Source organism: Cyprinodon tularosa, unplaced genomic scaffold, assembly GCF_016077235.1.
Source record: "Cyprinodon tularosa strain WSP-4 unplaced genomic scaffold, ASM1607723v1 ctg95, whole genome shotgun sequence".
In the NCBI taxonomy this organism is placed as follows: domain Eukaryota; kingdom Metazoa; phylum Chordata; class Actinopteri; order Cyprinodontiformes; family Cyprinodontidae; genus Cyprinodon; species Cyprinodon tularosa.
The window spans coordinates 616,992-644,384 of NW_024039729.1; the positions used below are offsets into that span (position 1 = coordinate 616,992).

Genomic DNA, 27,393 nt, shown 5'->3' on the forward strand with positions numbered 1-27,393 from the left:
TTTCAAAAAGGTTCACTGATTTTTAAATTTTATTTCAGTATAATATGAGGGGAAAAAAATCAGAATTCTGACTTTTTTCTCAGAATTCTGACTTTTTTCTCAGAATTCTGAATTTAATAAATAAAATTTAAAAATCAGTGAACCTTTTTGAATTTTTTCCAGTGGCCCTTATCCTCTTCCGTAAATAACTAAAATAATATATAGGTATTTCTCTTTTATTAAACTTTTCTGAATTGTTAAAGTGTCACAAAAAAGAGAGTTAGTTCTTCAAAAATGGACAGGTAGGCTAACAGTCAGCAGACAGGCTCCGCCCACATAAATCAGTGTGGCTGGAGGAGCCGCTCCTGCCGCTGTTTGGCTACAATCACTGAGCTGTAGTGATTCCTGTCAGACGGACCGGAGCGGGCGGCTGGGAAACTTTCAGCTCCAAATCAAACTACCCAAAGCCCAAAAGGCTTCTTCTCTGGGCAAATCTTTACCTTCACCTCTGCGGAACGCGAAGGGAATAAGGAAAACGAGATATCAACGGGAATAATCGATGAGGAATTTATTGATCTAAATGGACAATCTCGGATTGAAATCCCGCAGGACAGCATTGGGTGACAGAGGCATATTTTCCTCCCTCCTAATGATCTTGTGATGTTTTTTTGAAGTTAATAAAACTCAAGATTTGAGTGAGGATGACTGCATTCAGGAGGAAGGTGCAGCAGGTGCTCTGCGTCCTGCTCTGCGCTCTCCAGCTCTGCTGCGCTCAGACACAGGGAGGTAGGTCTTTCACAACACGCACACACAGGCATCTTCACAATATTTTTATTTACCAATAACCTTAAACATTTAGCCTCACTACTTACTACATCAGACTCAGAATGGACTGCACCTCCAGTGGGTGGACACCTGCTTAGGGGGAGGAAAAAAAAAAAAAGAAAGAAAACCTGTTCCGCAAACGTGAAACTTGTTTGCTGTGACTCACCTGCACCTCTCCCACGACTCTGTGTGCTTTATCGTGTTTGTCTCAATTGTTTCAAGGTTTTGCGACAGAGCCCAACCTTTTTACCACCAATGGAGACACTCAGGTTAAAGTATGTCCCAGATTGTGAAAGGTTATCTAAGAAATGTGGGGCCCTCCTTTTGTTGCACTTTAATCAATAGTAGGCTAGAGGAGCTATTTAGGCTTGTTGGTCAAATAAAGTATGTTCTAAATTAAAAGAAAAAGATTTTGAATATACCTATCTAACACATGAATATTCTTAAATTATTCATCTAGTATAGCTCTAGTTGTATTTTAGGCTCAGGGAAGCTCAAATTACTTGTAAAGCTTTCCTGGAGTTCAGCAGGATATCTGGTGTATTCAGCTCCATCCATCTTCCCATCAGCTCTGACCAGCCTTCCAGTGTCTTTAAATTTCCTTATTGTTTGTTTATGGTAATAAAGGTTCTCGAATAATCAAACATTTTCCAGTGCGTATCTAACCACCTGAGCAATGGATCTCTGAAGCTCCCACAAAGTTACCTATCATGCCTACTTCTCTGGAGCTCTAGATTGTTTCCCATTGATACAGAGATTTAATCAGACACAGCTGTCTTTATCATTCGAAAGAGTCTTCTGGGTAAAACTGGTTATCCTATTTCATTTAGGGTTATTGGACTAAAGAGTGTTTAAGACATATCTGAACCACACTTTCAGGTATTCATTTGCAACGTTTTATAAAACCATGTATCAGTTTGCAAACTTTTGGTATAGACTCACTTTCTATGGCAGCGTAAATATTTGGACAATTTTGGATGCAAAATAGTTCTGAGGTTAAAAACTTGTATTTACTTGTATGTTTTCTCTCTAATAAGATTTTAGACTTAATTTAAATTTGTGAAAAACTGATTTGGTTTTCCATTATCAAAGTAGGTTATCATCAAAATGATGCTGGTTACTGACCAAGTGTAAAGTAGGCATCTCAGTAGAATTCAATTCTGGGCCCCTCTCCTGTTAAGAACTTCCCAATTACAAAAAGTAGAAATAATATTCTGCAGTGTCTGATGTTCAGGTTAAGGTAGTTGTAGTCTGATCTTACAAATTCAATCTCTTTCTCTATGTGAGCTTGGTGTTTTTACGTATATACCTGTTAAGAAAACACCCAATAATCCATGACTGTTATTTAACAAAGCCAGTTAAACTTGGGCCTCTCTCTCAGATTCCACCAAATCTTTGGGACTGAAACACGGTAAACTCACCAAATCCTTCAAAGCTTAACTTAAACTAAATAAAAATCATTAGTATTCTTCATAAAAGGTAAAATTATTTTAGGTTTATTGTCTGTTATGAAATTTAAACATTAATGGAACGCCCCTAAACAGTGGCTTAGTTAGCCTATGCATGTTAGGTCATACACAGTGCTCACTAACACACTTCAGTAGAGTGCAGTGTTTGAGTAAATATGCTTTTGTTATTTGAGTGTTGAGGTGAGTTTGAAGTTGAAAGAGATGTGATTTGAATCTGTGCGTGAACTTTGACCTTGTGTTCTTGTTGCCACCTGGCTGCTAGTGACTAAAGTGTCTGATTATAAAGACAACAATGAGAACATGAGGTCATCGATTGCTCATATGACAGAACCTGTGGTAAACTAAGTGTGTTATTCAAGTTAAAGGGTTAATTTTTTCATCATATGCTTTGCATTTGTTTTTACATTTTATTTCTTTTCTCACTACCCACCAAATATATTGTCAGTCCCAATAAGGATGTGTAAAACAGTTTTCAGCAGCATAATCTTAAGCTGAAGCTTTGATATTAAGCAAATAAGTGAAAAGAATCCCACAGAAAAGAAATAATTAACCATGCTTTAATCATTTTTAAGAAAATCACTAGTTTGCAATATTTAACACCATAATAATAAAATTAACTTCACATTCAGTTTCTTTACTTATGTCTTTGAATTTGAACTGTCAAGGATGCTTTTAACAATGATATGACTCAGAAGAATTTGCCTAGGTTAAAAATGGCAAAGACAACAACAGATGCTTATCAATTAATGCTAATCTGCATTTATCTTCATAAGTCTGCAAATGAAACCAAGAAGCTCGCTGCCTCGCTCCTTGTTTCAACCTTTATCACTTAGACAATGTAAAAATAGTTTTTTTATAGCTCCTCTCATGTTTAACATCTCAGTGCAAAAAACCTTTTTATTAAATCCATGTTTTGTTGCAGTAGAACCACTTTTGTACCACAGTATTTTTAAAAGATTCAACCTTTGAGTAGATGTATTTAGCTAAAAATCTTAAATCAAAACAAATAGTTTTAAGAGATTTTTGTTGAACACCAAAGTAACTAACCTATTAAATACATGGCATTCAGTGATTGTTTTGTACATGTATACTTGTTCAAGTTCATGAGATAGAAGAGTCATTTTAATTTATAATCCATGATTCCATGTTTCCCAATTGTATTTAAAAAATGAAATTTTTCAATTAAGATCAGTTTGTTTAGAATATCAAAGTGGGGAAAATTATTGCACAGTTTTTTAGTTTTTACCATTTCTTTCAAGAATATATAGAAAAATAACCTTGAAATAGATTCCTCTTTTTTATTTCAAAGTAGCACATTGTAAATTAGAATAATTAAGAAAATCTAATCATACATTTGCCTTCTATCTTAATTTTAGTGAGGCAACTCTGCCATCAACATAATTCACACCTCCCTAAGATGAAGAAAGATAGATGAATATTTGTTTATTTGTTCATGCCATCTTGTTTTTCTGGAAAATAAACATTGCACAACAGGTTTGTTTATTTCTCTTAGCTAATCTAAAAAAAGGGAACAGACCAGAAAACAAGCAAAAGTAGGTTGATCTCGATAGGAAAGGACAAAACAAGTACCTACTTACCTTTACTACACCTTATGCAATGTCTTTTCCATTTACAACACCCTGCAAATATATTACTTTTATTCAATAAGAAGTATTAAAAAAAACAGAGTTTATCTTTGACAACCTAAAACCATTGATAATCCTCTGAAAAAAATCCAACCTTGAACTTATGTACATTTATGATGTAATACCATATTTATCGTGCCTTTGTTTATCTTAATCAAACTTTAAAAAAAGGAAGGAAAAGACACCAATGCTGATTTGTTAGCATCATAAGTAAAGAAATTAGGACAAAAAAACACCAAGTGAGCTAAAGCCCTATTGATAAATTCTGTTTTATGAAAATGGGAAAGTATAAACCTCAACAGCCTTTCCTCTGACAGCGGACTCGTTTGCAGTCACATTCCAGAGAGAAACCTTTTGAAAAAAACGTGAAGGAAAACTTTGATCCAAATACATCAAACTGTAGCTCTTAGCTCCTGTTCCCTCATCTTTCATGGGGTCAACAGTAAGAACACTTCCAAACATCCGGATATGGCAGATAGACGATGCTTATCAAATTAGCACTGCACCCTTTTGAAAAAGTCACAAAAAAATAGCAAAAAGCTGAAGCTCTCCATTTTAAAACTCCAAATAAATAAATTTGTACATCAGCATGTATTTCGGTGAGGTGTGCTGCACTTAGATACAGTATGTGGTCTCGCAAAGGATTGAGGGAATGTTTATATTTCCCTGACACCAGGTAAAAACTTAGTAAGGTCCCTATGCTAAGGGACAGGCTCGGACTGGTTATCTGTGATACCAGGCCTGGTGGGCTGGTCCTAATTTCAGTGTGCGAGGGTCAGCCCTCCTTAAATCATACTGGCCCCAATGCTTACTCTCCAGCCAAAGCACCTACCTGTGACAGTAAATAACTGAAAGAGCTCAAGAAGTAATACAATTTTAACTGCCTAAATGATGCATGCAGTATATATAGCCCTTCCTTGTCATGCACATCCTTGTGATGGTTGACATATGGTGTAATTTTCTATTTCTTCAAACTGTAAAATCCTATTTCTTCAAAATGTAGAATCCTGGCAACAAACTAAATTTTAATAAAACTAAAATGCTTTCTTTAAATCAAACTACGATGTTCCTCTTATATTTTGCAAAAATATGTTGGGGTGCATGATGGGGTTTTGCGTCTAAAGGCTAGCATTACCCGTCTTATGTGCATTGTTGCCAGGTTGGATGTTTCCCAATCTGACAGTTTAGGATGGCCATCTATGGGGAAAAATGTTTTTTTTTTTAGATTTATGGTCTAAGAGATCAATATACTTTGGTTCAGATTGGGTGAGATTTCGTATATTCCGGTGGTTTATGAAAATTTTTTGGGCTGGAAAATGTGAGTCTGTGACCCTGCTGATTACGTTGTAGACCTAGTATGTGTGAGTGGGTGCCTGGCTGGCTTTGTGCAAGTGCGGACGTTACGCAGCAGCTGTCGTGTCTGTGTTAATAACTAAAGCAAGTAAAACCGCATTATAGAAGTCTTGGTCATGGTTGTTGTGTGATGCTTGAACATAGATTGGTTAATCCACAATCTGCATTCGTTTTGTGTTTCACATTTGAGATGCACGCGTTTGACTGTGCTTCTAGTTTTTGTTTTTTGGAGGGGGGGGGCATAAGTTAGCCAGTGTAGATGGCAAAATGCCAGGGTCGAAAATCGTTCCCAGTCCAAGCCTGCTAAGGGATCAGGGTAGGAAGCATCCAGCTTCCTTTTCCTACCTCCTTCCTTATTCCCAGCACTATTTGGATCGCACTTATCATGGCGAAGGCTGACACACATCCACTTTGGTATGAGTCCTTACCAATTTGTGCCATTCAGATAGACTTAGTATTTTGCTCATGCCTAAGTCTTCTTGCATGCAGGGGCTCTAGCACATCCACAGAATGACTTAATTTTAGTGCCATTACCGTCTTGATTTCTTTGTTCTTTTTTTTTTACTTACTTCAAAGTGATGTTTTTAAATAGCAGTGAATGATAAGCCATGCATCAAAATGCCAAAATATGGTTGAGCTTGCTGCAAGTGATCAATTTGATGTAACCCACTGCAAATGTAATACAGTTGGACTTTACCAACACAACAAGGACCTTCTAATTCATTTATGCATGTCTGCCAGTAAACAAGTGAGTTCATCCGTTTATCTATTCAGGTATTTTTCCTTGTTTTTGCACATGCACGCGCATGTACTCTCAAGGTATGCAGTAATCTGTGGCTGTGCAGTGCCAAGTTTCTGTTTACAACAGTCGGCGTCTTCTCTGCCTTTATTGAGATTGTTTGTCTCCTCCCTCTATTCTTCTTTCTTTAGTTTTTTTTCTTTTGGAGAGATGAAGCCTTGGTAACAGATGAATGGAAAAAAAAAAAACAGTCAAACCTGATCCATGCTATGCTTTCATTATTGTTTCAGGTTACAAGTTAGTGCAAGGGGACAGTGATGCCATGGAGCAGAAAGATCCTCTGCCTTTTGATTGCTAGTGAGGTTCTGTCCCATTGCCCCCTTTTCTTAAAGACTGGGAAAACACACAAATTGTTTGCAGATAGAGGAGGACTTGGAGAGACACCATTCTCTTGCTTTCTACTCTGGCAGAAAAGAGCCATTGTGTTTGCATGCATTTTTTTGTTCCCTCCAACATCTATCTGCTGACACTTGACGCCCTCCATTGACAGAAAGAAAATCCTGCTGCAGCTACATACGTGGACAGCATTTTCTTAGCTGTGTACGTTTGTACTGGTTTGCCACCATTTACACTTGGTTGTACCTGTTCTGCATGCATACTCTGCATACTACACCAGGTGGAAGGTTCTCGAATGTATGTGCTTACAGGCGTTTCCTAATGGGCAATTCAAACAGCATATAGAGTCAACAGCTGTAGTCATCCCCTGATAGCACTGAGCAGCTCTCAATGTTATCAGTGGATGTTGAAGCATTACAGTTGAGTGGCTCATAAAGTCATACAATTCTGTATAAAGGTTGTAGAACCCAAGTTGGAGAAAAAATAAGGAACCTAATGCATAAAAATACAAAAGGTAGTAGAGAGATGCTTTCTCAAGCTTGTATATAAACTCTTTGTCTGTCTGTTCTTTTCTTTGGCTATAGATTATTTCTGAATGAGAAAGCAATTATCATTTCCATGGTTACTAAAGCAAATGAACATATTTGTAGAAAGAAAAAGGCTTTCAACCTTTTAAATTACAAAAAGATACATAGATGGATTGATGCCCTATTTACAATTAAATGAAAGAATATTTAATTTAGTTTTATCTTAAAACCTGCAGTGAGAAATCAGTTATGTTGCAAAAGTACGTGTTGTCACATCCAAGCACTTTTTAAATGCCATATTTGAAAACTTGACTTAAGCAGGTGTTAATGAAAAAAGTGAAGAAATTGGAGTCTTACAAAAAATAGAATACGTACAACTGTTTTAAAATGTGTGCACATAAGTTTTAAAATACATCTTTTAAAGGGGAGGTAACTGAGCAGATGACAATAAAGATTGAACAAAAATAGGGCTATAATTACAGAAAGGGTATTATTGGGACATAAATCTGGTAAAACTTATCTGAATGTTGCACACGTGTAGGCCATCATGAAGTGCAGTATTAACAATTGCTGAAAAAACACTGAAACCAAATAAATGAGGAGATATACTGAAAACTAGGAAAGTCAAAGACGATACAAAACCCAAATTTACTTGGGTGCACTTAAATAAAACCCAAAATCACAAACCCAAAGTGGAAAAAAACTGTTATCATACTTATGTTGCTCTGGGTGAAGTGCAGCAAGTATATAAGCATATGTTGGGTGTAACTGACAGATGCAGCTCAGTCACTCATCAAATGTGTTATAGAGCTGTAGCTTAAAGCTTTGCTGCAGGACTTCCGTCATAATGCTTCCATCTCCCTGAGTGAAACGGTACATTCTGTCAACTGACAACTAGTAATTCAGGCTTGCTGCTGCTCAAGCTCCAAAAAATAACAAAACACTCCCTTTTAGACAGTAGCAATTTGAATCAAACTCTCCATATATTTTCATCCAAATATTATCTTAATTTGAAATCTATTGAATTACTTTTCTGGACAATACACAGCACTTGGTTCGTTTCAATGTATTGTGCAGGTTGACCTTCTCAAAAACCAATCCATGTAATTTAAGAGGGTCAGATCCATTGCTGAATAAGTTCTGTGAGCCAGAGCGCCACTTTATGGCAATCTAAGCTCTCCTTAAACTAGACAGCTAAGCTAAAGGTTGTTGTTAGGCAACAGACATATTTGGTTCTCTGATATAATCTAGAGAGGTGTATGTGGCCTTTTCTTTACAAGTAACTCCATGACTTCTTAACCTGCTGATCTAAATTTTTCTCCTATCAGTTTCCAAAACGCAGAAAGAATTTTAAAACATTTGCAGTGACGCCAGTTGCATCCAGGGGCGCTAAACCTGGAAGATAAAGGTCTAGCACCTCCGGTGTCTAATATTTAAATAATGTTGCTTCAAAGCAGGTAGCTACAAGGTTAACTTCTCTATAGCATAAACAAAACCTTTAACTTACCTGTCTAAAAGGAAAGTCGGGTTTTAGCCCCTTTGTTTTCCTTAAGGTATAGTGGAGAATATTTGTGAATTTTTTAAAAGACCCACCCTCTCCACTTACAAGAAAAAAAAGCGTGCACAAGACAATTTCTCCTCGTGCACGCTCTGTTTAAAAGTTGCTGTTTGCTTCGTTCATACAAGCTTACTTTCAAAAAGAAAATTTGCAATTTTTCCACTATGTCAGACTCACCACCGGTAACTGAAAATAGGGACGAGCACTTAGAGTGGCCATATCACTAGACTGATTGACAATTAGGAGTACCACTTATTTTGATGATCCACCCGGAAAAAAAAATATCCTCCACTGTACATTTTAGTTGGCACCAACTCAAAAGCTTGACCGATGTTCACCCTTTTTTTTTTTACCTCTTTGTTGGTCAATTTCATACTTGTAAAAAATATATAAAAACTGCTATATAATATTTTTATAAAGAAATCAGCTTATCTTCCCAGAAATTATATTTCTAGTCCTTTGCGATGGTTCATAGATGCCACTACTGAAAAACAAAGTTTAGATGGAGAGTAATAAATAAATGATAAAATAAATAAAAAGAACAACCAAAAAACTATAATATTAAAAAGGTGACAAGAACAACTGACAAAACCTTGTAGAAAAACTGATTTCTGTTTTTGTGTTCTTAGTGTGCAAACTTCTTCATATTTGTGCTGCACAGTCAGACCCAGTGAACCCTGCCTTCTCAGAAACTCTTAAACCGCCCTGAATATGACTTTATGATCACCGATAAGCTTGTTGCAAAACTTGAACACACACTGTTTTTTCCATTCCTTCAGGGGACATCAAATTGACATAATTTAATTTCTAGGGGACTTAACCAGTATTCTGTGTTTCAGTTACCTACTTGCCCAAATTTATCAAGTTATTCCTATAAAACAAAACCTCTGCATGTTTCTCCATTTGAAAATTAGTAAAGGAAGGGAATTCACAGTGGGCTTTGACTTAGCTGCAGTGTCTGTGCTCCAGAGTTAATAATCATTAGCCTTTTATGCCCTTGTTGATAACTGGCTGCTGCGCGACTCATATATGGAGTTATTTTGAGGTTATGGAAATTAATGCAAGATTAGCTGCTCAGAAACACAATTTTAGAAAAAAAAAAAAAGGTCTGCATATTTCAGCTGATTTTTTTAATACTTTCAATAGCTTTGACTAAAGAGCAATATAGGGCACTGTTTTTGTTTTTAATGTTTTTCTTTTAAGTAAGTTTTCATTTTAAAAATTATGAAAAACACTTAAACTTATATTTAATGGAAAGTATAGTCTGATTTTGAATATTACAAGTTGCATAGAATTAAATTAACAGAAAACCTGGGGGCAGGATAAACAGAAGTAATCATAAGGGTGAAGCCCATTTATTTTTAATATTAAAATCTTGTAGATGGAGAAAGAGTGGGAGGCCACTTTATCCATTACCACTAGGTAATAAATATCTTAAAGATAGATTCCTTCACTAATTGAGTATACATAAATGTAAGGAGTTGGATTTTTTCCTAATTTTAAAGTTTGAGAAGTTGCTGCTTCAATAAATCTTTCTTTGTTAAAGGTTTCTTCTCATTGTTTTTGTTTGTATGTTTTGTCTTAGCAGGAGTACCAATAAATCAAGCTGGTGCTTTATTTGTGTGTTTCTATGTGTCACTCAGATCAGTTGAGTTTGTTGTGCTCCTTCTTCTCTCTGCATCATCTACCGTGTTTCCCTGGCATTTGAATAGCAAAGCAGCCTGGTGATGCTGACTGGGTGAACTCTCACAGACCATAAACAAGGCTCAGAGTGTTGTCCTGAACACAATCCTTAGCTTGTTTAACACTGTTACAGTACATTTATTCATTTTATTGAACATAGCCTCTTGTAGTAGAACAGCATAAAACAGTCTTTTTAAAAAAAAAAAAAAAAAAAAAAAGCACAATGTTTGCCCAGTTTTATTCTGATGTGTGTAAGACCATCATTGAGTTCTTATATGCCTCTGCTTTTCCTTTTTGTTCTCTGTGGTGCTGTGCATCATCTAAACAACAAAAGATTTTGTCAAAATACAGAAAGATATATCTTACAAAAGAAAACTGTTAATTCTTAATATACAGAGCTAGATATAAAGGTAAAATGTGAACGCATTCTGACATGTTTTCAGCTTTTCTACATTAAAACCACATAATTCAATGTATTGGCTTTCATTTGATAACATTTTTTTGCTGTTTCTCTTTTTTTTTCTTTTTTTTTTTTTCTTTTCACAAAATCAAAGGCTGGACCAAAATGGTGAAAGCTCAGGCTTTAGCCAAAGCATATTCTTTCTGCTACTTTTACTTGATTCTATTTCATTTGTTTTCAATTCTAATGTTTATTAATTTTGAGTATTCTTGTTATTCACACTGGTCAATACCTGCTATTTTTGCAGTCCTTTATATATAAAGTTAGCTTGGCTAATTTTTTTCAATTTCCATTCAGTTTCCCCAGCCTTTCACAGGCTCCATGTCTCTATTTAATAAAAACATAATTTCTAACAGAGTCAATCATGCTTGATAGCAGCATCCTGCTACTATGTGTTCAGGAGGATTTTGCATGTTGTAGCATCAAAAATAACTAGATTGTTTTTTGTTTTAATAAGGTGATTAAAGTCCGAAATTAAATATTACATATATTTAATCCCAACTGAGCATGGCATGTTGATTTCTATAGTTTTATTGAATTTATTTGCTCTCATTTAATTTTTAGTATTTCAGCTGTGTTTGAATCATTTATACATTGCAATTTTTTTTTCTTGATCTTATGCTTTTCATACAGAACGTTGGGAAATGGAAAATTTGCTTTTAAATGAGCAATGTATTTAACCTTTAATTAAACATACTGTAGCTTGAATAATAACAGCCTGTTTCTTGATTTCTACAGTGACGTTTTGCGCGGGAACCCAGAATGGCCTGAGCACGTCGCTAAATACAAATGTGCAGTACGATCGGACAAAGGAGATGTACACCGACTGCAACATTGTAATAAGGAACCTCGAGTTTAGCATGATGGAGCACACCAGAGACATGAGCTTCCTGCAGGTGAGCCTGTGAACATTTCCCTCTGCTTAGAGCCCGTTAGTTGTAATACTTCCACAGAAAATGTGTCACCATTGAAAGCGAAAACCAGTTCAGACATGGATGTGGATTCAGCCTGTGCCAGAAACATTCCTACCCTGAGGTTCCCCCAGAAGTCAGAGCCACATCAGACTGTGCACTGGAGATGATGTCACCAGACAATTTTTTGTGACTAAAATGATTTTAAGTGATCCAAGGTTGTCTTACATGCTTTTCATATGGTTTTATTTTGCAGTCTATTAAGGAAGTAACAGGCTACGTTCTGTTCGCTATGAATGAGTTCACCCGGCTCCCTCTTGACAATCTGCGTGTAATCAGGGGCACCACTCTTTACGAGGGCCGCTATGCTCTGGTCGTGCTGCTCAACTACAAGAAAGATGGCCCACATGGCCTTCAGGAACTTGGCCTGACAAACCTCACAGGTATGCTATTTGATGTGTATGTTTAAAGTGTGGGAGGCTGAGGTGGAGCAGATAAGAGCTGGATGTGGCGTTAAGCGACTGTTGGAGCTCACACAGGCTTAGTGAAGCCGCACCCCTTCAGAATGCCGCCTGTCAGTGAGGTAGCTGGAATGTGTCATGTACAACCGCCCAACTGTCAAAGTAACATGAGCTTGGTCCCACTGCACCACGTTTATACGTGCTGTAGTAAATACAGAGTTCCAACGTCTGATGGGATGAGTCATAGGCCTGTCTGGGCTTGCTTTTATCATTTCTATGCTTTTCCACACATTTGCATTTGTGCCACCCACAGAAATACTAAAAGGAGGCGTCAAGATCATCCGGAACGAGTACCTGAGCTACGCTCCACAGGTGAACTGGCTTGACATAGTGAAGAATGAATCAGCCGACATCATGATCGAAGGCAATGGCCCTAAAAGTGAGTCTGAATTATGGCGCAAAAGCAAGAGCCTGCTCAAGGGCACAGCTTTTATTTTTGTTAAAGGGAAGAGGCTCTTCCCAGATTGGTGTATTATAGTATTTTCCTGGAAGGAAAACATGTTGGGTTCATAAGTGATTCAGGTGACATCACAAAAAGACATCCGAAGACAAAGGCTACAACTTTCACGTTCATTGTGTTGATCCACCTCCGAACCAGACGAAAGATTAGACTGGTTGTCAGTGGTTAATACTGATCCTCCCCTCTTTATTCAGATGTAGATTTTTGCAACAGAATCAAAGCTGCCAGAGATCTAATAAGAAGTATCAAAGGGAGCAACTTCATCCGCTGGTGTTGGTCCACTGTCCTTTGTTAAATCTAGTCAATGCAACTACCTACCAAATAGTTTAGCAGCTCTATGTGCTTCACTCTGCTGATAGACTTTGTGCATTAAGTAGTAATTTAGGTAAAAGAAATCTTAACAATATATTTTGACTGCAAGTATCAAAGAATGAGGACACACATTTAAGTAAGCCAAAAAAAAAGTAATTTTTTACCAGGCCAATGTAATGATATTGATTTCTGATATCCAGAATTTGCAATCTTATTTGTTGTAAACCATAATCTTCAACATTTATACCATAAAATGTTTTAAGAATATAACTCTGTTGGTAATCCATCTTTGTGGCCTATGGCCATGGCTTTACGTTTTTAAACAGAATTAATAAAAAAGCAACTTTATGTTATCTGATTCATTGAGAAACTCCTCTATAGACAGAAATGATGAATGACCAGTAAACAGTTTTACAGATTTAAAATTATTAACAGTTTCAGTCTTTTTTGCCTGCTTTAATCTGTAAAAGTATGTCCACTAACAATAATACATTTTTTCAGAGCCTTGTCACGTAGCATGTGGAGACGCACCTTGCTGGGGACCAGGAAGTAACTCTTGCCAGACCTGTGAGTTAAATTGGAAAGTTACTTTTCTTTAGCCCAGCTCTGTTTACAAAGAAATGGATAGTAGATAAATTCTCTCTTTGACCATACTCTAAATAGAAGTGTAATATCACAGTTATTTAGCTTTACTAAAGTTTGCCACTTTTTGCACCCGTTTTTGTTGAAGTATAACAATTTTCCTCCTCTGCTTCAGTGACAAAAACTGTGTGCGCACCTCAGTGTAACGGACGATGCTTCGGACGAAGCCCCAGCGAGTGCTGCCACATTGAATGTGCTGGTGGTTGCAAGGGACCCCTGGATACAGACTGCTATGTGAGTCTAAAATTAACAGTAAATATTTTTACTCAGAAACCTGCTAGTTAATAATATAGTTTATTAGGCCAAAGTTATACAATATTCACTTCAACACGTGATCAAGACTGTTCTTGAATGAATATAAGTCGCAATTAAAAACATTTATTTTTATTTAATTACTATTTGAATGGTGCAGTAGTTCCCAGTAAAGTTCTTGGAGGACTTTATGAGCTTCTAGTTTATGTTTTTGGGAGCAAATATTAAATAGAAACCATGCTTTGTTTTGTTCTTTTAACTAACAGCTAATTTTGAAATAGTCTGATATCAAATTCTTCTATCATAGTTTCTGTCTAGTTTCTTTCTATCATTTTTACTGAACATTACATTGGTTTTGATTGCACAATTGTTCTTATATTGCTGAATGACACTACTTCCAACAGCTTTTCTTTTGGAAGTAAATACACACCATTTTTAAGCACCTTATGTAAGCCTGGTAAATATTTTATTGAAAAGATAGTTTAAGTTCTTTGTGAAATAAACTACTCGCAATGCAAAACCAAAAAGACAAATCACTATAAAAATGCCTGACCTTTGCACCTGACTGTGCTGTATGTTATGTTTACAGGCTTGCAGGAACTTTAACAACTCAGGCTCATGTGTGCCACAGTGTCCCCAGACTCTGATTTACAACAAGCATACATTCAGAATGGAGCGAAATCCCAATGCCAAGTACCAGTACGGCTCTGTCTGTGTGGCCCAGTGCCCTGGTAAGTAACCCCCACACATGCTGCCTTATACTCATGCACTTATGATCACAATTAGTCACTGTTATATGGGATTAAATACAGCTTTCTTTATGCCTTATGATCACAAAGCTCTGGTTGTCAAACTGTTTAAAGTGCTTTGGATTAAACGCAAATCCCTAACAGGATGCATAATGTAATTTTCTGTTTATGAACAGCCAACTTTTTGATAGACGGCAGTTCATGTGTGAGCAACTGTCCAGCAGATAAAACGGAAGTGGAAAAAAATGGAGTAAAACTATGTGAGCCCTGTAAAGGTCTCTGTCCTAAAGGTAACCACTGCTTTACCACTAAAAATCTGTCACTGTTCTGTTTAAATTGTATTAAACTGATAATTAACACTCTTAAAATACTGAAAGTATCCATTAGATGTTAAATGGAACTAATAAATAAATTGTGTTGTAGAGAAATTATTTGTTTTGTATTTTTGCCTCAAAGAACATTATATTTGCGCTTTAAAACAGGGCTTTTTTGTTATGTGCTATTTTTACTTTATAAACATTTTATATAACATTTTTCTCTAATTTTTGCAGTTTGTAAAGGATTTGAAGCTCAAGGAGGGCAATCCGTGGATGCAACAAACATTGACAGTTTTATAAACTGCACTAAAATCCAGGGCAGTCTTCACTTTCTGGTGACGGGAATAGATGGGTAAGAGAAAATGGGGGAAAACCCACTACTGTTACATGTTTATATTTTACTTTCTGTACATTTCAAGTCGTGGCAAAGTCGTTTTCATGACAAACTTCCATGCAAAGCAACTTGCAGATGATTTCAGAAAGTAAAAATTGTAAAAAAAAAAAAAGAAAAATGTATTGTCTCAAACATCTAAGTTAAAGACAACACATTTGTTTTTAGAATTAGACAGGAGGATGCACTCACAACAATACATTTGATCTCATGATCTTACAGCAAAATGTTTGCATTTAAAGCAAAGGGAGCAGCGATCATTTTCTATATTCCCCCTTGATGGTTAATTTTGTGATCCTTCCCTTGTACAAGATAAATTCATAGCCCTGAAAAACCACAGTTTAGATCAGCAGTCAGAAACTCAAATCCTTGAGGACAAGTGTCCTACAATTTTCCGAAGTATTTCTAGCCCTGCCTATCTGAATCAAACGGTTAAACGAAAAACCATGCAGTAGAATTCAGCAGAGATCTGTAAATGAGCTCACATTGTGTTAAAGGTAGAGATGAATAACAGCTGCAGGACACCAACCCTTGAAGACTGAAGTTCAGGACCACTGCTTTATATTTTTCATTAATCTCTGATGCTCTTAGTTCAAGTGATGTAAAAAGTCAAGTTATACTCATGAAGACAATCTTTTGGAAACTTATAAGAGCAACTTTGCTTTCAGTTCAAATTTTTTAACACATTTAATCTACTATCAATCATCTTAGTAGTTCCTTGACTCTATTTTGCATTAGATCATTCATTTTCTCATTTTCTTTTTTGCCCAAAGTGATTCTTACAACAACATACCCCCACTCGATCCAGAAAAGCTTAAAGTCTTTAACACCGTGCAAGAGATTACAGGTGAGTTTTTAAACTATACCTATATGTAAGTTTCTATGGTTTTGTGATTGCGCTGTAGCCTGATTAAAGGCTCTGAAATGCAATTCCTCCATTTTCAGATGTCCTCAGTATCCAGTCATGGCCTAAAAGCCTGTCTGACCTGTCTGTCTTCTCTAACCTTCAAACAATACAAGGCAGAACGCTTTACAAGTGAGTTGTTGTCTTTGCTTGTTCCTTTGTAACTGCTGAGATATCTTATTGTTTTGTCGTCTTAATTGCATACACAATAAACCTTTATTGACCTGATGTTCTTTTTTATTTCCTTGTCATATGATATTTTTGCTTTCTGTAGGGGACAAAAGGCTAAAAGGTATCGTAAACTGTTCAAATCTTGTCTGTGTTTCGGTGTTGGGTTGTCCTTATCTTTACCGGGGTGGTGAGATTAAACTGGTGGTGGGTACTGCTATTTAATAGCTAGGAGAAGAAGAAGGGTCTCTCTCTGATTATATTCCGCTGGCACTGCCGGAGCTAAAGTTATGAGGATGGTGTCAAGTTTTATCATTTTTATTATTTGTAGTTTTGCTAATTTCTATTCTGTTTCTCTGTTAAAATCTTAAATAAAAATTGTATACATCTACTAACAAATCTACTTTGCTCTGACAATTCCCACATTTACTCACAGGTTTTGCCTTTTCAAAGGGATATAACAAAAATAAATAAAAGAACTAGAGTGAAAAATAATATATAGGAATACATATGTATATATATGTGTGTGTGTGAATATGTAGAAATTATTGAGAAACAGTTAAAAGTTTCTATTTAGTCCTTAATATGATCATAAAGTTAAAATAAAGAAACTTGTTCATTTGTTTTTTCTGTTGAAAATGGCAAAACTCAAATATAGTCAATCCAGATAACCCACAACTTTTATAGTAAACCATTGTCAAAGTCTGATTATTATTATTTTTTTAATGCAGAATGTGTACTTACTTCCTCAACTGCTGTTTCAGGAGTTTTGCTTTCCTTGTGATGAGGATTAAGTCTCTCACATCCCTCGGGTTGCGCTCCCTGCAAAGGATAAATGACGGTAACATCTATATCAGCGGAAACGAGAAGCTGTGCTACTACAACACTGTGAATTGGACGCGAATTCTGAGCCCGAGTTTCCGTCCCCAGAGGTGGCTAAAGGACACCAAGGACAACAGGCCAATAGAGGACTGTGGTGAGTGGTGTGACAGTGGCGGGTTAATTGTTTTTAATATTGGTCAAAGAATAACTAATGACCTAAACTCATCACTTTGTTTGTTTGTTTGTTTTTTTAGAGAAAGGAGAAAAAAAAGATTAAATTACATTTAAGCTACAGAAGCTACCTGCTATTTACCTAATATTTTTAATTCATACACATTACCTTAAAAGAGATGATGGTGCTTCCTAAAATAAATCTGCTGTCAAATAATAAGTGTACCTTTATTCCAATTCCAGATAGGATACTGAACCTCTCCAGCTCTTATCAAATCTGGCATCATATAATCTCAGACTGAGCATTTTATAAATATGCTGCTTTTAAAACAAGCACAATTATTTAATGGGGGAATATTGCATCTATTTTTATTACCTGTAGCACCTCTGGTTGGAATCAAAAGCAAGTCAGCCATAAAAATATAGGAATTGCAGAGCTGGTTCAACAGATGTTAAAGTACTTTGTGCACAGGAGTCACCATCCTTCTCCAGATCTAAAAGTTACAGACCTCCAAAGTTTGTAAACCTCACATTACTTACAGCATATTGAGTGGAGTGCTTTATGTTTCAAAATGGCTCAATCCAAGCTTTGAATCAACAAGTCCAGAACTGATGTCAGATATGTTTTAAGACTCCAAGACATAGCACTGATCTCTGTGCAGTCATAAATCATGCTTTTCTGTCTGGCAACCCAGTCGAGCGTCATGGTTTTACATCTGCCAGGAGAACAGCACCTGTCTGACTGCATTGTAAAGTTTGGTGGAGAAGGCATTATGGTGTGGGCTGTTTTTTTTTTTTTTTTGTTAGTTTAAAATAAGTGGCCTCCTGGTTTGTGTTAAAGTAACTCTTGTATTAAACCAGCAAAAATGGCACTAAAGAAAAAAAAAACATTTCAAAACTGTGTTCTTTAGACTACACTTTTTTTAAGGTATGCCTTCTGCCGATACAAACGGCAAGAATTAAAAGAAGCCACATAATTTGTTTTTGTTAAATAATCCCCTTTGTGCTTCATAGTTACAGTCTACACAGATATTGTTTTACAATTTAATTATCCAAATGCTATAAGAACAATGAGAAGATGGACTTTTCCAGACATGAGTTGGAACCAGGGCTCAGATTATGATGTACAGGAATGAGGAGAGTTCTGATTTGACAGAACACCTCATAGATAAATGATGCTACGATCTGACCCTGCTCTACCAACAGCAGTGTCTGATATCAAAAATTTGTTTCTGTAGGAAAAATAAATCAAGTGTGTGAAGAAAGACAAGATGATTGGTATAAAATTGTTGCAACTTCAGATTGCAGTATAGAGTTAAGAAACGCTGTTGGAAATGTCTGCATCACCTACATATATAAAACTAACAAAAGCAACATAAATTAAAAGTAAAAGTAAGTTTCCTTTTGACTGGAACAATGCATTTTATTGAAGTTTTATAGGAATGCGATACACCTTGATTGTATTATTTTTGTGTGTGCTCAGACCTATTGATGTTGTTTAAACAGTGCCAGTGTGGTGTCTTAGCTTTTCAAAGTCTGTATGAAACAAATCAGTAAAAATAAGGGTGCAGCAATAAGATTTCTCTTCCTTCCTCTCTGTGCAGTTAAAGAGGGCCACGTGTGTGACCCCTTATGCTCCTCTGATGGATGCTGGGGTCCGGGGCCTGACCAGTGTGTGACCTGTAAAAAATACAGACGTGGAGGGACTTGTGTACCAGACTGTATGTTTCTATCTGGGTAAGTCTGTGGTGGGGGTGGTAAATCACATTTAGAATCAACCAAGTTTCAGCTAGTTGCTTTATGGATGACACTTAAATCTGCTAAATTTTAAGACCTTTCTTTGCTTCTAATTCAGAGAGAAGAGGGAGTTTGCCTCACAGACAGGCGAGTGTTTGCCATGTCACCCTAACTGTAAGGTCCAAGAAGGCATGGAGACGTGCAGGGGCCCGGTATGATCTTTTGCATTGTTATACCCGTTTTTAACACCCACAGATGTCCTTTACTTTAAACGATCAAGGCACATAAGGGACCATGTTTAGGATGGTTTGGGAAATTGCTTTCTGCTGCTCCCTAGTGGCATCTCCACAGACATGGAAGGTGTTAAAATATATCACCTTCATTGTGGCTCTTTCCTCTGTCTTTTATACCATCTCCAGGGAGCAGATCAGTGTATAGCTTGCTCCAAGCTGCAGGATGGTCCACACTGCGTCTCTTCGTGTCCCAAGGGTGTGATGGGTGGGGAGGAAGTCATTTTTAAATATGCCGACAAGCATGGGCATTGTAAGCCTTGCCACACAAGCTGCACCCAAGGGTGAGCAATGATTACAAAACTATACTATACTATACTTTTCTTTTTTTTTTCTTTTTTTTTTTACTGACTCTGTATTCATTCTGCCTTTAGATGTACCGGCTCTGGAATTTGGAATTGTGTTGGGAATTCTTCTTCGTCAAGGTCTGGATAATCTTGCCTCATATTTAGATTCATGATGTATATTTTTGACATTGCTGTTAATGACTGTGATGCTTTTTTTTTTATTTCCTTTAAACCTTTGTGATTAGATTTGCAACCATCGGGATCGTGTTGGGTGTAATAGCTACATTCTTCATCTCATTATTCATTTTTGTGCTGGCTCTTGTGTACCGCCGAAGCCGCGCCATCCGTCGTAAGCGAGCCTTCAGGAGATACATGGAGAATGGTGAAGTAAGTAGGCATGTTTGTCTTAAACATCCTTGTACTACTTTATTTTTTTCAGCAATTATATGAAGCTATACCCTGTATGTCTTTAGAGCTTTGAACCTTTGGAAGAGAAAGAGAAAGTCCATGCTAGAATCCTGAAACCCTCAGACCTGCGTAAGATCAAACCACTGGGTAATGGAGCATTTGGAACAGTCCACAAAGTACGTTCTGTTATCTTCTACAACCTTCCTCTTCCACTTTTGATTTTAATCAATCACTCTATAAAGGAGCCCTTATGCTTTCTTTATCACGTAGGGCTTTTGGATCCCTGAGGGAGACACTGTGAAGTTGCCTGTTGCCATAAAGACTGTTTCTGATCGTACTGGTCGACAAACTTTCAGCAGAGTGACAGATGTAAGTCAATGCAACCTGGATAAAAAGGTTCATCTGAAATATAAAAAATCATCCATCCATCCACTTAAAAGGAAGAGTCGAATTATATCATTGGTCTAATAACATGACCTACTTGGTTTCAACAGCATATGATCGCAATGGGAAGCCTGAACCACATCAACGTTGTGAGGACGTTGGGTTTTTGTCCCGGTAACAGTCTCCAGCTCATCACCCCACTCAGTATTCAGGGCTCCATGCTGGAACATGTGAGGAAAAACAGGAACAAGCTAAGCCCACAGAGGCTGCTCAACTGGTGTGTTCAGATTGCAAAGGTAAAGCACCGGTGCATTCTCTATTGTTGTTATCTTTATTGTTGTTGGTTTTCTGTGTATGTTGCTGTTTATTTATGTATTCTCTAAAGATGAGTATAGTTATAACAACAGTGTTCCTCTTCACCATCAGGGTATGAATTACCTGGAGGAACACAGGATTGTCCACAGAAACCTGGCTGCTAGAAATGTTCTCCTCAACAACAACTTTACTGCACAGATTTCCGATTACGGCATCGCTGACCTGCTGTATCCAGATGAAAAGAAATATTCTTTTAATGAAAGCAAGGTCAGTTTTTTTTTTTTTTTTGTATACAGTTTCATGTAAGAAGATTCAACATGTTGAATTTTCACAAATTTCTTATTGTCGCAATCACAATTGTTGATTTGTTTTATTGGGATTTTATACATTAGAAAAACACAAACTCACAAAGATATGGTCATCCATATAGACTGGCATGCTGCGAATGAGAAGCTGCTTAGGGAAGTGGTTGTTAACACTGCTCCTCACAGCACACTGCCTTGAATGTTTTCGGTGTTTCTCTGCTTTAACTAGTGTTGCGCCGATGCCATTTTTTGGCCCCGATACCTGGCTATGCAGTATCGGCCGATACCGATACCATAATAATGTAAAATAATTGCCATCATGGCTTTGTCAAGCTGCTGCCTACCTTTGTGAAACAGGAAAAAAATCTAATACAAAGTGAATCCAGTAGAACGTTTTGATAAAAAGTTCTACTGGATAATAAAAATAAAAAGTTTTTACTGCCTACCAGGAGTGGGTGACAATAGTTGAATGAACTTATGGCTCTCAAAATGGTATCGGTGCCCTATTTGTTGGTACTCGCCGATACCACCATTTTAGGGCAGTATCGGGGCCCCGTCCGATACTGGTATCGGTATCGGTGCAACACTAGCTTTAACACCCCTGATTCAGATGATAGCAGATTAGCAAATTCTTGTAATCCATCATCAGTTAAAATCAGGCGTGCAAAAGCTGGGAAACATCTAAAACCTAAAGAGCAGCATGACCACGGACCTTATAAAAGATCTGCAAGCAAAAAGCACACGGCTGAAATAAAGTCACAACAAATCCCCTTTTTCAACTTCCTATCAGCCATATTGGAGAAAACAAAGGTATCAAAGAAGGTTCTTTGATTAAAAAAACCATGGAGAAACATGTTGGTGATTGCATCACATTGTGGGGGTGCTTCTCTTAGGGAAATGGGGAAAATGGCTTAAGTTGATGGTAAGATGGAAAGACCTAAATGCAATAATGGCAGAATACCAGACAGAAAATTTTACAATTTCAGATGCTGTCCTTCTGCTGAGCAGTAGCCAGATATGCACTAAAATGATTTAGGTCAGGGGCATTAAATTCAAATCCTTTAAAGGTTGTGTCTTGCAGCTTTTAAATGTTCCCCTGGTCAAACACACCTAAATTAGAAAGGTAAATTTCCTTCTCGGCTTGCAGTCAGGTCCCTCACTGTCCTACCAATGACCTAATTGTATAAGTTTGTAAAAGTGTCACATAGAATCTCAAGAAAACACGTCAAAGTTTGTTGCTGTAGCAAAGCAAAAGGAAAAGAAGGTGAAAATTAATAATTTCAGAGGGACTCAGTAACAGAAAAATCTGAGGAAAGAGTTAAAAAAAAAAAGTTTAAAAGCCTTGAACGTCTACTTTTTCCCCTCATATTTCTTTGTTGAAAGTGATTTGCAATAACTACATTTCCTGATGTTGTTTACAGACACCAATAATCAAGTGGATGGCCTTGGAGAGCATCTTGTTTCGCAGATACACTCATCAGAGTGATGTTTGGAGTTATGGTATGTTTAAGTACTTACAGTATGTAAAAACGGAAAGGATATAGATCTTACCTCAGACTGATTTTCTTTTCTTTAACTTAGGTGTGACTGTGTGGGAGATGATGTCTTATGGGACAGAGCCGTATTCCGCAATGTATCCACAAGAGGTTCCTGATCTGCTAGAAAAGGGAGAACGTCTCTCTCAGCCTCAGATATGCACCATTGACGTCTACATGGTGATGGTTAAGTGTAAGTATCTTAAAATATAAATGTTGGCTGTGGACTGGACTTAGGCCCCCTAAATATTAATTTAGTACCTTATTTCTCAATTATCCAGGTTGGATGATTGATGAGAATGTTCGTCCAACATTTAAGGAACTGGCTGGAGAATTTACCAGAATGGCAAGAGATCCGCCTCGTTACCTGGTGATCAAAGTAAGAAAGGACTTTCTTCAGACATTTTTTTTTTTTTTGCTGTTGGTGTTCATGCAGCATTCTCACTTTTGAATTACCATGGTTTGGCAGGAGGACTGCAGCCAACATGATTCAGCTCTTGATGAAGTTGCCCAGCGAAGTGCAGACCTTGATGATCTGGAAGATTTAGAAATTGATCTAGAGGATCTGGCTGAAAGCATAACTCCAGCACCACACCAGATGTCCAGGAGTCTGAGCCGCACCTCCAGGACAGACCCTTTCAGGGTAAGGGATGGTTTTCTGTTGATATTTCTGTCATCGTAGGCCTTTAAAATCCATTTCCTTGTTACCTGTATCCGCATAACAGTCATTTATTTTATGGTAAAGGTGGTGCTAGATCCAGCGACTGGGTCTGGGTACCTACCAATGACCCCAGGCATTGACATTGGAGGAAAGGTACAAACATGGAAAATCTCCTTTTTATCTTGAATATTTTTATCCAGACTTCTGCAATTATTTAATTTATTCATCTTCTGTTGCAGTCCCGTTCCCGACTTAACTCGGCACGCACCATGTCTGAGAGTTCAGAGGGGTGCGGCGGGGAGCTGGAGATGAGCGAGGACTTTTCTCTGACAGGAAGTCTGAAAAGGGGACGCCACAGAGAGGACAGTGCTTATGTGTCACAGAGGGACAGCATGTCCGGTGGACCGCCAGAGACTCCCTCCCCTGAAATGGAGGAAGAAGATCAGAATGGATATGTGCTTCCTGGAGGAAGCCCAGAAAGAGGTGATGGCATACTTTAAAGACATTTGGCATTAATGAAAATGGGATTGAGATATGGGAGAGGCTTCTATAACAGGGACTGGAGCCCTGTTAGAGGTTAGCTTGCTAATGAGCGCCACTGGCACACTATCTTTGCATCAATGCAGGGAATCCTACAACAATACGATAAAAGCAACCGTCTTCTTAGTTCACTGCCATTTGATTTGGTCTTTGACTTACCTCCGTCTCTGTCTTAGTGAGATTGACCATCCTACTGTTCGTTTGTTTACTTTCAGTTGCTCCCATGTTCAGGGGGTCACAGTCACAGACTTGGTAAAGTTGTAGTGGCAAAGTTTTTATGCCAAATGTCCTTCCTGTCACCAAAGGAAGGCTGCAAACTCCTGCAAAAACTTAACTACTTTCTGTTTTGGGCTCCATTTTTTATTGTATCACATTTAAGATTGCAGTAAGCAACATTAAATGCTGTCCAACAATATTTCTGGTAAAGGTTGTTTTTGGTATGAAAATGAGTTTACTAAATAAATGTTGCTAATCTATATTGTTTTGCTACAGTTTTTAAAGATTCCTGCTTTGAAATTATTTAAATTTTAACATATTTTCCTAAGCTTTAACATTGTTTTCTGTTTACCTTTTTGTGTGGACACACGTAGCGGCTAATAAACCTTTTGAAACACTGCTCGTCACAAAGCTCTGACTGCATTAATGCCATAAACTTTGCCTTTAATAATTTTCAAGATTTTTATTTGGTATGTAGTTCATGTAATGATGTATAGTTTTTTAACGTTTGCTTTAAAATTGAACACTTTTTATAGAAGGACAGATGGTAGAGACGATTAAATATAGATTTATAATTAAATTAACACCTTTTTATTCTTTGTTGTGTTTCAGATCCCCTAATGTACTCGGCTCGAGCCACTGCAGGGAGAATGGGAAAGTCTTGCTCATTAGGTCTCCTGGATCACTCAGACGATGACGAATATGAGTACATGAACAAGCAAACAAACGTTTCTCTGAGGCAAAACCCCCACCTGCTGAGGTCAAAAAAGAGACGAACCTATTCTTTATCATCACAAGCGACAGATTACTGCGATACAGCACTTTCCACGGAGGTCAGAAGAGGGCAACCAAAAAGTCAGACCAAGCCTGATTCAGCCCAGCAGCTTTCAAAGGATGTCCAGTATGAATATATGGACATCAGATGTAATGACAAAGAGGAAATACCTCCAGAGCGTGACCCTCCTCCACCTCCGATTCTACGGAGGACAAGAGGGGAGGCAAAGGAGGAAGAGGAGGATGAATATGTCGAGAATAACGACTACCATTACACAAATAAAAAACCAGTACAACAACAAGCAGAGGATAAAGAGTTCTACAATGACAACAATGAGGCAGATGAGTACGAGGATATGGACTGCCTTGCATCTCCACCACCTGTAGTTGAAGCAGTCATTTACCAGAACATGCAGAGGAAGGGAGAGGGAGAAGGTGGAGTCACACAGGTGCACCCGTCGGGGTTTGATCCCCACGCTGTGGTGCGAACTGGAGTTGCAGCTACTGAAAAATCTTTTGACAATCCAGGCTACTGGCACAGTAGAATGTTCCTGAAACCCAACCCTGTGCAGACTTGAAGAACATGTTAATCTCAGTCTTGGGACATTTATTCATGAAGGACTTGAAAAAAGAAAAGCATCCAGAAGCCACACTATGTAGCCTTTGATACAAACATAGAATATTAATTAAACAACAAAGTGCAAAGACTGGAATAAAAACTCACTGACCATATATAAAGGTGTAAATACTTTTATTCTGAATGATTTCTATTGTACCATGATCTTGTATCATAAATGTACTTTACTGTTTATACTTTTAAAGGATCAAATGAATGTGTAAATAATAAGGCAATGTTGCTATTTAGTATGGAATACTGTTGATGTCCAATTTAAGGAATAGACTATACTGGAAGGACTTCGTGACAAATCTGAATTCTAGGAACGTTAGCAGAATAAAGGCTGGACTAAATATAACATAACATCATAATGCTTACTGGCTTAGCCATGTGTAAAGATGCCAGTGTCCACATGCTCTTTAATAGTCAGCGTTGTGCTTGCCTACCTCTCTACGATTTCAGGGATTGTGTAGTTCTGCACAAGATTTTAAATCTAAACTAAAAATTAGGATAATGTTTCTCACTAGATAACAGTAAATCTGTTTTGCAATTGTCAAAAATTATACACTTTGCCAGTATGTTTTAGTCCTGTAAATATGGGCATATCCGAAGTTAAAAGCACTAAGTGTTTAAAACGCTAAGAAATGAACAGACTACAAGCTACATACTACTGTTTACATTTTTTAATGAATGTAATTTTTTTTTAGAACAAGGCATATCAGTATGTTTTAAGGCCTTGATAAATTAAATGTGTTTTGTACATGGTTAAATAAAAATACAAAATTACAGAAGTTTTTTTTTTTTTCATGTTTTGATTACAGGTTGCTCAATTAATAAATATAGATTTGAAGAAACTGTTTCTGCTGAGATGCCTGGATATTTATCACTGGCTTAACTGCTACTTGGTGAATATTAAATTTGGATTAAGTATAACAAGCACAAACCTTTAGTCTCAATTTACGGTAAATTGCAGCTCCTACCTCCTGTTCCTAGCGCCTATCCTTTCAATCTAGTTGGTGTTTAACCCTACAGACATTGTTACGTGATGGACGCACATGAACGACGATCAAATTGGGACTAGAGCCTTCCAGATAAGAACTACAAAATCAAAAGTTACATTGTTGTTGCGAATGGCTGAAGCTCTTCCTAAAACCCAAAATAAATGAAGGTGTGTACATCTACATGTTTCACAAAGAGTACATGTGAAGAACTAGTGTATTTTTGTTAAGCTCCATGAGGTGGGATGTGTCTATAAGCCCTGTCATATGAAAGATTGTAACAGTTTAGCTAGTGGTGGCGGTTGGGGCCTTATTTTGAATTAATTGGCACTAGGAAGCATACCGTCTCCTCTTCCAACAACTCCTTCCTAACTAGCCAGCACTATTCGGATAGATCTTATGGCAACCTCTGACAGACTTCTGCAATAGCCTAAGTGTTCTGATAATTTTGAGGTATTCAGACTGAGACCCTGTGCACCCTTAAAAATTATAGCATGCATTTCTATTGTTTTTAACTACTCTGACAGCCCTAAAAAAACTGAAGTGTAACTAATCATCTCCATGTCTCCATAGTCTGGATGATGAGTAGAGAGGTTCAAAATCAATGTTGTTTAAGGCCCAGGGGGAAGGTTTCACTATCAGTAATAGTTAAGGATGTCATATCATTTACTGGTGCTGGTCATCTGTAGTTAAATGTCCGTGGTGTTTTTGTGCGGGATTAGCCAGCCGACTGGCTTGAAGGAGAATTGTTAAGAGGGGGGTGAGATTGCCTGAAGGCTGCTAGCCTGTTATCAAAGTAACTTCTTCCATTACATATCCGCAGAGCCTTAGGCTGAACACCCCAAAGAAAGACAACATTGGCAACACTCTCAGCTGTAATTGTTGCAGCAAATCTATGACTATGATGATGTGATGCGAGAATAGACTTGATGTGATCAGTGAAGATGGTATCCATAATCCTAACAGGAGCGTAAAACTAGAACAGTTACCATCAGAAGTAAATCCTCTGTTAAGCTGTCTTTGTAAGGGAGCTGATGTTCTGTTTCTAGTTTAGTTCTCAGGGCATAATAGT

General features: G+C 37.4%; 1 protein-coding gene across 1 annotated transcript; it reads left to right on the forward strand.

The window, feature by feature from the left end:
- Window positions 1-354: 354 nt before the first annotated feature.
- erbb3a (erb-b2 receptor tyrosine kinase 3a) lies at window positions 355-26,114 on the forward strand. Its single transcript, XM_038275209.1, has 29 exons — window positions 355-765; window positions 11,374-11,531; window positions 11,803-11,989; window positions 12,321-12,446; window positions 13,341-13,406; window positions 13,597-13,715; window positions 14,323-14,464; window positions 14,659-14,772; window positions 15,034-15,151; window positions 15,964-16,037; window positions 16,136-16,226; window positions 16,369-16,386; window positions 17,027-17,238; window positions 18,860-18,992; window positions 19,111-19,204; window positions 19,412-19,566; window positions 19,657-19,707; window positions 19,815-19,956; window positions 20,043-20,153; window positions 20,248-20,346; window positions 20,472-20,657; window positions 20,788-20,943; window positions 22,403-22,481; window positions 22,563-22,709; window positions 22,798-22,895; window positions 22,986-23,159; window positions 23,262-23,330; window positions 23,417-23,660; window positions 24,546-26,114. Exons 1-29 carry the CDS (start codon window positions 681-683, stop codon window positions 25,283-25,285), a joined length of 4,188 nt encoding a protein of 1,395 aa, XP_038131137.1. The 5' UTR covers window positions 355-680; the 3' UTR covers window positions 25,286-26,114.
- Window positions 26,115-27,393: the final 1,279 nt, after the last annotated feature.